Below are 14,054 nucleotides of genomic sequence, written 5' to 3' on the forward strand. Positions count from 1 at the left end.
TCGGTACTGCAGCACTAGTGGTACCTTCTGTAATTACAGTCTGTATCATGTACTAAATGGTGTTTTTGTTATAGTTTGCTTGTTACTTTATGGCTAACGTGGCTCATCCCGCCAAAGTCAAATCGCTTAAAGAGAATTTTTACTGCTGAATGTGATTCATTTATCAGAGACGCTAATGTGACATGAGCAGAATTACATTTGGAAAAGTTTGCTGTGAGTTTAGGTGGCACCTGTTGAGTGAGTGAACTGTTCTGACTCTTGTGACAGCTGAGATTGAACTGAGCCAAATAATGACATTTCCTTTAACTTGTGCTGCTCATGGGTGGTACTACTACATGGCAAATCTCACTGAAATACAACACCCCCTCCCAAAAAACCCCCCCAAAAAAACAAAAAAAAACAACATGGTTCCAAAATGTTCATTGGTCAACAATTTTCTATATATTTCATATCGTATTAGAGGATATTGGGGAATTTATTGTTGTAAAGTATATTAATGTATCCAAAATGTTTGTGTTTGTCGGGATCGGCCTTCATTCGCCACACAGTAGGGAAAGTCATGTTTTGTCAGAAATGAGAAGTGTGTATAAGTGTGTGCATGCGTGTGTAGGGGGTGTGTGTGTGTTCATGTGTGTGTGTGTGTGTAAGTGGGTTGTACCACGACGAGAAGACGAAAATGTGAGGCCCGTTGGTGTTGTGGGCCAGCAGCTGAGAGGAAGTGACCAATCTGACTCAGTTGCGTTGTCCATACAGTGTTGATTAGTTTCCACAGCTGCGGAGCTATTTAAAGCCGCGGCCTTGTGGTCCGCGATGCCCCTCAGGACCCGAAACAGTGGAAGACGGAGCCAGTCATCAACTTTCAAACACACTGGGGGGGGAAACCTCAAGAGGTGTGAAAAATATAAAACCTTTGTGGCTGTCAGGCAGTGCGCTGAATTGAAACCACAGCATTTACTAATACAACACATACTGTGAATAAAATTCACACTCTCACTTTTGCGCCTCTCAGATTCCCAAAAGTTCACATTAGCTGGAGCTTTGACCTGCTTGGGGGTTCCCCCTAGTCGCAACATTCTAATGAGCACAATGAGTTGGCCCTGAGTGATGCCAATCATGTTGCAAGCCAAATTGATTGACTGCCTGAAGCCAGGGTCATAATCACCCACCAGATGGCTTTGTTTCTGTCCTGATGTGATCATATTATGAGATTATATATTATATACTTTGGCTTGGCAGCACAGGTGGAGGAATGGTTAGTACATATAGCATACCGTTTTGAGGTCCAGGGTTCAAACCGAGGCTATGATATTCTAGCAGTGGAGGTTGCATGTTCCCCTTGGTTTAATGCAAGCTCTCCAACTTCCTTCAACATCTAAAAAAAAAGGATGATTTTTGGGTCAATATCGCTTCTGTCACTTTACAATAGAGATTCCGGATTCACTCTGATATTTGGATTAGGGCAGGGAGGCTGCTTTTCCTCCTACCTGATTAGTGAGGAATCCTGTCTGGAACAGGCCAAGTGGGAGATAACGGTGCTTGAGGGTCATATTTTCCAGAACGCAAGTTGCCTCCAAAACACAACAAGCCACATTGGCGTGAATTCATTGGCTAATGACGACAGTGTAAATATTATTTTACGAGTTCATTGGACAATTATCAATGAAAATAACCAACCTTAAGTGGGTCACACATATAATGATAATTTTAGAATATTTTTCCAGTCAGTCAGCAAAAGGTCCAGTTATTTGAATTCTCTAAAAGATTTCTCGAGCAATTATCCTGCACTGTGGAATGTGTTCAGAGTTATTTTCAATCTGCTCAGTAAACGGTCTTGGTCAAGTATCAAAAAATGTTCGAGAATATTTTATCCATCCATCCATTTGTATCGTGTTTGTCCTCATCACGCTCACATGCAAACCCAAGCCTTTCCCAGCTGACTTCTGTCGAGAGGCGGGGAACACTCTGGGCTGGTCGTCAGCCAATTGCAAGACACACAAAGAGAAACAACCATTCATGCTTAAACCAAAAGCCAACGACCGAATGTGATGCTGCTGTACGGATTCGCAACCAATGGACAATTGCGCATCAACCAACTGACGAGGACCCACTCCTCCAAAGGAGTCTTTTTGCAGCGCCTTCATCTTATTAAATGGACTCTTATGTTGCTCTCGTTAAGATTGTTGAGTATCACCGAACGTGTAACGGGCTGCCCGTCCAGCATCCATTGCAGCCCGGTCATCTGTTAAGCCCTTTGAGACTCTATTGTGAATAAAGGATTTTTAGAACTAAACCTGACTTGACAATTTAGAGCATTCGTTGAACCAATCATGCAGGTTTTTGGAATGAGGGAGATGGTCCAGTACCTGGAAAAAACAGACACAGGGAGGCCTGAGCCCTCATTTGAACCTCAAACTCGAAAGATGTGAGACTGACGTTCAAAGCATTCATCCAATGTGCCACACCTGTTCAGACATTTACAATTGCAAATTGTTCTGTGTATGGTCGGTCAGCCTCAAAATCGACTTAGCCACGGACACCATGATTGTGACGTCATTCGAAATAATAGCCAATCAGGAAGCTCGCTAAAGTTTCACGCTAGTAATGCAAATGAAGGCACAACTGCTCGTGTTGAGTGTTTCTATGCCATGTCAGTAACAAGAATCAAAATGCCCGGCCGTTTAGTTACAACATGAGGTAACAGTTAGCATAGCATTTTTACATCCTTCTTCCTCCAGGTCAGTCTTGTAAGATGACATTTATCTTGTTTGGAAAAAGACTTGTGATGTTCAGTGGAGACATTTGTGGATCGTGTTTGTCATCTCGAGTAGCTACAGTACACAACACACATAATATTTTTTTGCTTGTCATATGTGCAGTCTCACAAATTTAATACGTTTTTTTTTTAAATTCAATATGCATGGACTTTTTTGTAATTAATTTAGGTTCATTGGAAGGGATGTCTAGAAAATGCTTCCTAATAGTCTGGTCGCTTTATTAGGTATACAAATACAATGTTAAACTTAATGTTATTCTATACAATAGTTACGTAATTAAGTCTTTCTAGCGAAAGACAATGACGCTTAGTTTGAGTGACGCTGTCGTTTCATAAGTTTATTGATGCGGTTGTATCATTTGGGTTCTTTAAGCGCATCATATACGTCATTAACCTTCGACCAAATAATGCTCATGTCACTATGAACAACATCTAATCCATTTTGTATTTTAGGCTCCACGTATTTTGCAGCTGCGACTGCAGAGCATCGGAACGAGCGTCTGTCCGCGTGCACGCGCACGAAGCAACAGCTGAAGCGGGAATGAGCGTGGAATGCGCGTCCACGAGAGAGTCACCAACTTTTTTATGGAAAGTGCACGTCACCAACAACGACCGTTCCACTTGTCTGTGCACCATCGGACTGGACGCTTTTGGCTGCACACGAACGTCTTCTGAGGAATATTTGTTTATTTATCTTCTTCTTGGGGAAAAAAAGACACCCACGAAGAGGTAATTCACGTATTTTATCTTATTCCTGTTATGTTGCAATCTATATGTATATGTGGCAAAAGAAACCTGCAAAACGCAATTTTAGTGTTATGTATCTACAATTGTGTGTTATTCTTGAAGGGATAAGAAGTAAAAGTTTAAAATTTGAAGTTTAAAAGGTGTGTAAAATTTAATTCAAAGGCCAATTATCCATAAGCAGGCCTTCTTGCTGGAAAACATTGTAGCTTGTTGCTGTTATTGTGCTACAAGATGTTATGTTCCAATTTCGAAATGAAACAGGTTTGATTGTGCACAGTCAATATATTTGGTTATAGGTTAAACAAAGGCAATATATTTGACCCTCTCTCCGGCAATAGATCATCATTGGTATGAGCCTGAATGGATTCCACAGGCCTCACTACATTGAAACCCATGTGAACAATTCTAACTAATCAGTAATCATAATTTTGAAAATATGATTTATTTTTATTTATAAACCTGCTCCACAACATGGAATATGTGCAATAATGCTTTAAAAGATAAGGGCCTAATTAAACAGTAACAATAATTTTCTGTTGTCTGTTCTCACCACACAAAGATTCTCATACTTGGCACAAGGTATTGAAGGACACCGCTAAACAGTGGCGGTTCTAGCAATCATCGTTTTGTCTGGTCATTTTATTCCAAAGCTTGTGGGGCGACATGTGGGTGCCATTGTGAGCTCTGTGCAACTGCCTATCACTCATCAAAAATAGCCATGATCACATGTCCCTCCCAGCACCTCAAAATGAGCTAAAAATAGCAGCCCGCAACACACTCCTTCCCCAACATACCGGGGCGTGGGGCAGTTTTCTTTGTTGAAATGGTGGCGTTTTCATGCTCCCCCAAAAACAAAGCAAAAGAAAAAGAAAAAAAAAGTATTCCGGACAAAATCAAATGACAATTTTTCCTGATAACAATTTGTGTCATCCGCTTTCCTTCATTATGCAGCTCACATTAAAATCAACTTATCACTCTGATCAAACATGGCTGAGGTGGCACAGGTTGAGGCTGTGGCCAGCATGGAAGATGTCTCAAGTAAAAAGGAGCATGTGAGCAACGCAGATGGCCAAAAGGACGAGGAGAAGAAGGCAAAGACGCCAGACGCTCAGAAGAAAAAGGCTGGCGAGGCACACGTGAACGGCGTGGAACGCAAAGGGAAGGACAAGGCTTGTGCTGAGAAGAACAGAAGACGAAAAACAGCTCAGGTTGTGGAGGAGGAGGAAGCACCACCTGACACGAGTGAACAAATGGAGATGTCTGATGTTATGTTGAAAAAAGAGGTGAGACAGCCAAGGAAGTTTTGACCATTCACATGACCCAATCACTTACCCTTCCGCTGTTCAACAACAGAAATTGCTCCGCTCCAGAAAACCGGTGGCCAGAAGCTACGTGCCCAACGTGAGCAAAGACAAGGGTGACGTTTCGGGAAAATTTGAGGCGATGCAGAAGGCCAGGGAGGAGCGCAGCAGGCAGAGGAACAAGGACGAGCAGCAGAAGAGGAAGGAGCAGTTCATCAAAGAGAGGGAGTGGAACCGCAGGAAGCAGCAGGTCAAAGCCCGATAAGCCCACTAACCTGCCAGTGTGACCCGCATGGTATGATGGATGAGGCACGGCTCGCCGTCGCGCACACACGAGTTACAATCAGATCGTTTGGTTTTGACAAAAGTAACCAAACAAGGAGGCCCAAGAGTCACGGTACAATTGGTGTTTTAGGGATCATTCGGACAGACGTGAGGCCATCAGCAGCAAGGCTTTGCACTTTTTCTAAGCTTAGTTCATATTCGCGTTCGCATGGCTGCCCAACTGACAGCAACTTTTGATGATGCAAAGTTGCAGTGCAGCCCTCTAACACACATTTTCTGGCTGTGCACGAACACCTGCTGCAAGAGTCCAGTGTTTAGATCAGCTGAACTGCAGTCAGCGTCAGAAAAATGTCTTGCAACACTACTCCAATATCGATTGGTGAGCCTTAAGCAAGGGAATGAAATGCTTCCAAAAAGTAGAAGCTGCCAAATGCTGACGACCGCATGTTGGTCCAAACGGTAACCGGAACAAATTTGAAAAAAAGGACGTGTACTGTGACATCCACCTGAATTGGTTGCAAGCCAATTGGAGGAAATATCTAGACAAAAAAAAAATCACGCACACCTATGGACAATGCAGAGCCTTCAATTAACCTTCAAATTGACACCTATTGATTAAAAAAGGAAAACATTCCCACTCAAATCCAGACAATTTAGAGCGAAGGTCCCAATCTTTTTGAAGAGAGCTACTTATTGGCTGCTCATTAGCGCTAAGGGCGACCACTTAGATACGCTGAGACCATTCTATAGGGAGAGGAAAAGTCGACTAAGTCAACCACCAAAATTGGTTAAATCTCAATTTTCTGCCTCAAAAAGCAAGGGCGGGGCGATTGGATAATGAATTCTAAAACGATTCGTTAATGACAGCTGTAGTTATTATTAATAACATTAATGATTACAATCATCATGTCTCTTTCTCACAATGACAAATATCATTTTATTACTATAAATCTCAACCATTGTTTACGTTTTGAAATGATCAGTGATACAACATTCTTAGAAAATCACAATGCCCCATCAATTTTTGGAACAGGCTTGCGAGCTACTCACGTGCTATTGTGCTGCCCGCGGAAACCACATTGGTGACCCCTGATTTCTTCTAGTGACCCCAGCATGCATGTTCTTGCAAAAATAAAATAATAATTCCATCTAAAAAAAAAAAAAAAATCCACTTTAACATCAAATTGTCATACTGTCATTGGCTGGCAATCAATTTGGGCTGTACCCCGCCTACTACCCAAAGAAAGCTGGGAAAGGCTCCAGCACAACTGCGACACTCGTGAGAAGATGCGGATCAGATAATTGACGGGTCGTCAATATAGTCAGAAAATATAGTTCAAAGGTGAGGTTTGTCGCCCATGACCAAAGCAAAGCGTTTGAAGGGACAAGCTGTCCGCTACCACGACAAATAGGAGATAATTGAGGGAGAAATATTTTCAGCAAATGTCTTATTTGAAAAGAGTGTCAAAATGGTTGCCCTTCGCATTAGTCGTTCCCAAGACGTTGTTCGTCGTCTGTTTTAAAAACTCTGCACGGATGGACACTGGCATAATAGACGTGCATGCAAAGTTGAACACAACATTTCCAGACTCAAAAGGAAAATGTCAGCAATGTGGATGTGCAGTTGCGACAAGTTGTGCCTGAGATGGCCCGGGGTGAAAGAAAAGCATTAGTGCACTGCGATGAGAGAGGATTAAGCAAGCAGAACAAACGTCCGAGTTTGTCCCTTGCCCTTCACTAACTGGCCTGGTTGGACACACTGCATGGTCATCTGCTCTCTGTGCAACAGCCCAATCAAAAGCCCACCTGTGGGTCACATGACCTGCTTATTATCAGGGATTAGGGCTCTGTTCTTGCAGAGAGCAGCATGGCTCCCGAGCCATCCAGGAGATGATCCCATCTCAAGTGTAAACACTCACTCACTCTTTCTCCACCTGACCCTCGGCAGATAAAAGAACTCATCGCTTCCAGCGATGAGGAGGAAGAGGTGAAGCCGGCAAAGGTGGAGAAATCCTACGTCCCCAAAATCACAGGTGAGACACTCGGTTGCCAAAACAACCGGAAGGTCAAAGAATAAGATGTGAGTTTGAATCCTCAGGTAGTGTGAAGGGCAAGTTTGCCGAAATGGAAAAACAAAGACAAGAGGGGGAGAGGAAGAAGATGGAAGGTGAGCGAAAGAGGAGAGAAACGCAAGACAACCTGGAAAAAGACAAAATCAAAAGGGAATTGGCCAAGAAGGCAGCTGAGGTAAGTAGAAAATGACAGTAGAAGATTCACATAAAGATCCGCTGCTACGTGAGTGACGAGCTATTTCAAACCACATTTAAGATTCAAACAAAAAAAAATAAATGGCTCACTTGGCACTATTGATGGAGTCAAAATGAATTTTCGGCCAAAGCAAATCAAGTGTCAGCCTGCACTGGTTACGTAATGGTGGCAGTCAGGTCAGCTGATTACCAGCCATAACAAAAATGCTACGTCTTTGTCGTCTTCGAATAGATTACAGCCTTAAAAAATATTAGATGCTATAGTAATGAAAACATTTTTTTTCTCAGGGTTCATTTAAAAAAATGGCTTCGTCATGGTGAAAGACAATAAAAACTTTTTTTTTTTTTTTTTTGCCATATTAAGCCCAAGCATACAAAGCAAAACAGACAAAACCTTCGCACATACCCAACCTCTTCATTTTTCTCCCCCACCCCAAAAAGTCACCCAAATGTATTTTGTCTTGACACACGGAGACCGTTTTGTCCATCCAATTTGATGATTTTCTATTATTGTCCCGTGTCACATATGTTGACCCGGTCAACGAGAAAGAACGTCGCAGAGCTGCCGGGTGTCGACAGCATCTGACTGGCAAGTGTTGGCCGCACCTCCTGCTGGCTGCACACCTCCTTACTTGTGTGACCGAAATTAGACTGCGTTATCTTTGACTGACTCACTGCAAATGGCCACACTAGGTCAACAAAAGTTCCACTCTTGCCACAACTACGGATGTGACTGACTTGGCATTTCTCAATTTAGAAGAACATTTTGGATGCTTTTTTTTTTTTATAATAGGCTGAAGTTGTCGTGTAGTTTGCATTGTCCGTTTTTGGCAGTGCTTGTTTTCAGTAGGATGCTTGAGTCGATCCCAGCTGATTTTTGGCGAAAGGCAGGCTGTACCCTCATTCACACCTGAACACACATGAAGAAAACATGAGGAAACAATTCATCAAATTATATTTTTCTAATGTGGGAGGAAGCGTTATTAACTCGAGAAAACTCAGCCAAGCACATTTGCGAGATTTAAACTGTGACCACGAGGCCACTGTGACTGACCCAATTATGGAAAATGAAATGAACTGTTGACTTGATGAACCTTTTGACTCGTGACTGACACGGACGGGATTCATGATAAAAAACTTTGAACGGCAGGAAGGTGATGACACCCTCCTGGTACGTGTTGTTCCCGCAAAGCCATCCCGCGCTCCGGGCAGAATCAAAATGAACTTTGAGGACATGGAAAAGAGTCGAGAAGAGGAGCTGAAGAAGTCAGCGGAGGAAGAGAAGAAAAGACGTTACGACGAAAACCGACGCTCCTTCCGGGAGGCCAAACGGCGCTCGATTGTCCCGGAGGTTGGAGCATACACACAAGTGAATATTGAAGCTTTGCTCGTACTGCTAGCTTCAAAACTCCTCACCTTCTTTTCCCTACTAGGAGGAAGAGGATAAGCCTGTGGAAAAGGTGCAGCTGTCTCCGGGAAAGTTGAAGATGACGTTTGAAGAACTGGAGCGGGAAAGGCAGGAGCAGAGAAAAAAGCAAGCCGAGGACGATGCCAAACGGCGCCTCCAACAGGAGAAGAAAGCCTTTGAGGAGGCCCGACTGGGATTGGTAAATCTTGCCAAATTAATAATTAATTGTCATATTAAATAAAATGGGATTGTTGATGTTGATTGTTGTTTGGATTATATTTTTGGGAAAAGCAAAGATATGACCACAGTTCAGACATCTTGTGGATCTCATAGGGTGGGTGTTCCTAATGTTGTGGCCAGTGATCTTCTGCCCGGTTAAAACCTGTTTGTGTCTTACCAGGAGGACGATGAGGAAGGTACTCAGACGCCATCTCCGGATGACAAGGACGACTTTCGACCCGGAAAACTAAGATTGAGCTTTGAAGAACTTGAGAGGCAACGAGTGGAAGAAGAGCGCAAGAAGGCCGAGGAAGGAGCCAAGAAACGAATGGAGGAGGAGAGGAGAGCGTTTGCCGAAGCCAGAAAGAGCATGGTAAATATTGATCGCAACTAAATCATCAGCAAAGACAATTTCATCCTCTCAAACACATTACACAGATAAACGGTGCGCAAAGGTTTCATACAGGCGCAAACGTGACCACGAAGCAGCAAGAACCTGGTTTGGTTTCAAAGATCATTTGATTTGCTTTATCGCACAGCTTGTCGACGAGGACGACGAGGCGCTCATGGCCTTAGTGAACCTGGAGGGCAGCAAACCTGGAAAGATCTGCGCCAGTTTTGAGGATCTGGAGCGCCAGAGAAGAGAAGAAGAGCAGAAGAAGGCAGAAGAGGAGGCCAAGAAGCGACTGGAAGAGGAGAAGAAGCTTTTTGCAGAGGCACGCAAAAGCATGGTGAGTCCACATGAACAAAGACGATGGCTGCGTTTGGGATCGGTCTCACATCCGCTCATCACTGGAATGCAATTTCTACATGGTAGACTTCATTGTTCTCCCATCAGTCTAATGAAAGTAGTTTCAAAGACGACTCAGGCACATGTTAAGTCCGTCCGTGCTTTAGCATAATTACAAGACACCAAATCAACATCATCTGCTTTACCTCTACCTCTTTTCCAAACTAACAAAGCACTTTATGTCCATCCTTACTATGACGTGCTGCATGCACACTTGCACCGAATACAAATTGCGACATCCCGAACCTACTTTTGACTCCTCATTCCAAAATGGCTCCCTCGAGGGCGGCCTTCACCAACCGCCAATATGTCGAGCTTTGTCCCTACATCAACTCAATACAGCAGTTGATTGGCTGAGTTGCTACCTTGTTTCATAGCTTGGACATTTGGCCGATTGTAGGGCGACTTATAATATTTTTTTGTGGTTGTAATTATGACATAAATCACATGATTGGTCGTGCTGTTTAAGTTCCTTGCAGAGAAATAAAGGATTTATTTGACTTATATTTGGCTGATGCACTCAAATTCTGCTTGTTTACCTGTAAACGCCAAGTGTTTTCTTGGTGAAGACTTCCATAATCTAATACTAATTGTTAGAAAATGGAAAAATGAGACACTCAAACTAATAGCTGTGTCAACCTTCCCCACGACGTAGTCCAATTCCCCAACAATTGATGTGTTTTATTGTGATGGGCTTGTAACGCTGTTCCCGTGTCCAAATGATTTCTTCAAGAGCGCCAGCCTGGATCAGGAGAACTCTCCATTTGGAGATGAAACAGTAAGATATTTATTTCTACCAAACTTCAAATACATTTGACCACAAATGAACAGAAACGGAAATGTTTATAAAAAGAGGTTTTACTTGACCGTATTTACGCAGTGACATGAGGATGATTGTGTCGACACTGCTTGGTGATCGTGATTTACATTCTGAATATTCGACAAACGCAATGTAGTCAAGCTTTGGCTACTTTTGGTATTTTTTGATGTGTCTCACGAAAGTTGATGCAATGCTGATGATGTCATTGTTGGCATAACATTTTTAAATCAATTGCACAATACAGGTGCTTCTCAGTAAATTTAAATATTGCTGAGTCGTTGTTTTATTTCAGTAGAATAAATAATTGAGTCTCAGTTTTTTGAATCTGTATTTAACTGTATATGAGTTTCACTCATGGAATTGAACTACCGAAATAACGATCGCCACGATTTATTGAGATGCACCTGTCGTGCTCGACTTGATTATGTGCTCGCCATTATTCTTATTTCATGTATTTGCTGCCAGTCATTAAATGCAGCTTTAGAATGTAATTATTTTATTAATGTGTGCAGGTTCTAGATGACGAGGATGAATTAATGAGGAGCGAATCGCAGGAGGCGCTACACCCAGGAAAACTGGAGATGAACTTTGAAGAGCGGCTGAAGGAGAAGGAGGAGGCCGAAAGGAGACGCAAGGCAGAGGAGCGCAAACAGAAACTGGAGAAGGAGAAGCAGGAGTTTGAACAACTCCGACAAGAGATGGGCGAGGTTAGCCTCCATCAGAGTTGCAATTATAATCCTCCAAACTCAACATTTGCTTTCCTTTTTAAACAGGGACAGTGCGCATGAATCAACATTTGGGTAAATCCGCCAGTTTTAGCTACAAAGCTCATTTCCAACTGCAGTCCCTGTGCATGGTGCTAAATGTGGCAGCTGAAAACAAAATTCCGTCATCAGTTAGTTAATATTAAAAACATAACAAAAAAAACACATAAAAGTAGACGGGCGGCACGGTGACCACACAGACGCACAAACAAACATTCACACGCACGATCACAACTAGGGACAACTAAGAGTGTTCAATTAAGCTACGACGCATGTTTTTTGGAACCCACCGGGGCGGGATTCGAACCCACAACCTCTGCACGAGGCGGATGTGCTAACCAAATGTTCGTGGTGATGCCCAAAAGGTCTCATGTCAAGGACGTTCAGTCCAGTCAATACTTGACGTCGAAGCAAAGCAAATGAAGATTCATTTTCGTATTTTTCACAGGAAGAAGTGAATGAAAGCACCAACGTCGTAAACAGTGAGTACGAAGAGTTGACCAAGCTGAAGAGGACTGGCTCCATCCAGGCCAAGAATCTCAAGTCTAAGTTTGAGAAGATCAAGCAGCTGACCGAAGAGGAGATTCAGAAAAAGATTGACATGGAGCGAGCTCGGAGGAAGGCGGCCGATGATGAAATTAAAGAGAGAGAAGCTGAACGCTGCCAAGAGGTAAGAACACTTGCAACAACTACGCTACGCTAGCTTGCTCCAAATAATTGCCTTGTTTAGCGGCGGCGGCTCTTCTTAGTTCAAATTCGTATCAAATTGAACCATACATCAGTTTCATCTGACAATTTTTATGAATAAGGCCGGAGAGTCAAGGCCAGAACGGTACCTTGATCATCGTCTATTTCAATCCTGTTCTTCTAGGGTCGGTTTCCTGGATGTTTTCCATTTCTCCGTGCGGCAATAGACCTGATTCCAATAAATGGTCAGAATCATTTTCCAGTTTCTGTTCTGCAGAACTTCCTGATGATCCGATCATCTGAATCAGATGTGTTGCAGCAGAAAGAAACATCCAGGAAACCAGGCCTGGAAGACCTCTTGTCTATATGATATTGGCTCGGTGCACTTGGATCATCTGGCTTGCATAGTACCTGCTTTTCCTGATGGAAAGGCATCTATATTAGTAGTAGCGCAGTGGCGATTAGAGGACGTAGCATACGTTGGAAAAGGGGGATAATATTCGACCTGTTGACTGTTTTTTTAGGAGGAGGATGAAAGCGAAATGACTTCGGCGAGGGGTGAGGAGTCACCATTCAAACAGAAGGTGGACATGCGAGCCAGGTTTGAGCAAATGGCCAAAGCCAGAGAGGATGAGGAGAGACGGAGGATAGAGGAGCAGAAGCTACAGAGAATGCAGTTTGAACAACAGGAGATCGATGCTGCCCTGCAAAAGGTGCCGTTTTCACATTCTGTGCATCAGGACAAAATGAGAATTGTTTGTGTCACCCACTTGCAGAAAAAGGACGACGACGTCGAGGATGAGGCAAGTATCGTCAATGGCTCCTTCGAAGACGACGAAGAGCACGCCAGGTCGGGCGCCCCGTGGTTCAAGAAACCGCTCAAAAACCAGTCTGTGGTGGACTCGGAACCCGTCCGCTTCACCGTCAAGATCATCGGGGAGCCCAAGCCGGAGGTGACCTGGTGGTTTGAGGGAGAGATGCTCCAAGACTGTGAAGACTATCAGTACATCGAGAGAGGGGAGACGTACTGCCTTTACCTGCCCGAGACCTTCCCTGAGGACGAGGGCGAGTACATGTGCAAGGCGGTGAACAGCCGAGGCACGGCGGCGAGCACCTGCATCCTCACGATCGAAAGTAAGACCACGCTGGTGTGACGGCATGCCTGCATGAAACATCCTTCGGGCGCTCCAGCCTCGTTTCTGATTGGACTGCATGCTACTTTTCTTCATTAATGAGCCACAGGTAACAACAGCGCCTCTCTTTCTGTTTTACAGCTTATGACTACTGAGGCTCTTCCACCTGCTGGAAACTTTTCCTGTTGTATCTATAAAAAAAACAAACACAAACTTATTTGTCCCTCATGCGTAAACAACAAAGGGAAGCAAGTGGCAGTATGCTTGGCATTCCTATGGAAGGCATACGCGTAAACACAAAAATGCAGAATGTTTACTTGTTAATCGGTTGGAAAGCTGCAACTAGGGGGTGACCTGTGCCAAAACACCGACAAGATTCTTGTAGAAGTCTCATAAGTTTGCCATGTTACTTTCATATTCTGTCGGACTTGCAGAATAATTTAATCAACGATGTGCTTGTGTCTTTTTCAACATACCAGCAAATTTATTGTTGTGATGCTCAACTGAAATGACAAAGACTTGGCAGTCATCGCTTTAGTAGAAAGCCACTGCAGTGAGTCTCTGAACACGGAAATGATGAGAATGTCAAGCCGGTGACATATTGTAGGAAAGAAATGTGAGCATCATTTTAATTCAAATCTTCTCCAATGACCTTTTGTCATCTTAAGTTATTTTTACCTGTAATACTCTTGTTAAATTTGATATGCAGTTGTGCTGGATGGTAGTTAACTATTTTACAGTTTGACAAGAAAGCAAGCATTGGCTCGCATTCTTATTTGTCACACATAAGAGAAAATGTTGTAATAAAATGAAGAACAATATCACCGTTTGGTGTCTTTTGTTATTGCAATAAATATTCC

At 43.3% G+C, this 14,054-nt stretch overlaps 1 protein-coding gene across 4 annotated transcripts; it reads left to right on the plus strand.

The window, feature by feature from the left end:
• The first annotated feature begins 3,381 nt into the window (after positions 1 to 3,381).
• On the plus strand, positions 3,382 to 14,009 carry nexn (nexilin (F actin binding protein)). 4 transcript variants are annotated; one of them, XM_088313820.1, is made up of 15 exons: positions 3,382 to 3,502; positions 4,472 to 4,803; positions 4,874 to 5,071; positions 7,055 to 7,139; positions 7,205 to 7,353; positions 8,524 to 8,724; positions 8,807 to 8,980; positions 9,182 to 9,373; positions 9,540 to 9,731; positions 10,524 to 10,568; positions 11,123 to 11,317; positions 11,823 to 12,044; positions 12,586 to 12,774; positions 12,838 to 13,195; positions 13,336 to 14,009. In XM_088313820.1, exons 2-15 carry the CDS (start codon positions 4,507 to 4,509, stop codon positions 13,347 to 13,349), a joined length of 2,511 nt encoding a protein of 836 aa, XP_088169946.1. In that variant the 5' UTR covers positions 3,382 to 3,502; positions 4,472 to 4,506; the 3' UTR covers positions 13,350 to 14,009. The 4 variants fall into 4 exon arrangements, with proteins under 4 accessions (XP_088169946.1, XP_088169947.1, XP_088169945.1 ...); XM_088313821.1 differs by lacking the exon at positions 10,524 to 10,568 and having other exon boundaries at positions 12,838 to 14,009; XM_088313818.1 differs by lacking the exon at positions 3,382 to 3,502 and having other exon boundaries at positions 4,492 to 4,803; positions 12,838 to 14,009.
• Positions 14,010 to 14,054: the final 45 nt, after the last annotated feature.

Source organism: Idiotropiscis lumnitzeri, chromosome 13, assembly GCF_059441095.1.
Source record: "Idiotropiscis lumnitzeri isolate Australia: NSW breed Sydney's pygmy pipehorse chromosome 13, RoL_Ilum_1.0, whole genome shotgun sequence".
Lineage (NCBI taxonomy): Eukaryota > Metazoa > Chordata > Actinopteri > Syngnathiformes > Syngnathidae > Idiotropiscis > Idiotropiscis lumnitzeri.

Coding starts and splice junctions, on each gene's coding strand:
- nexn (XM_088313819.1), top strand. CDS start 4,507: ATGGCTGAGGTGGCACAGGTTGAGGCTGTGGCCAGCATGGAAGATGTC. Junction 7,140..7,204: donor CTACGTCCCCAAAATCACAG/GTGAGACACTCG, acceptor TTGAATCCTCAG/GTAGTGTGAAGGGCAAGTTT. Junction 11,318..11,822: donor TCCGACAAGAGATGGGCGAG/GTTAGCCTCCAT, acceptor TATTTTTCACAG/GAAGAAGTGAATGAAAGCAC.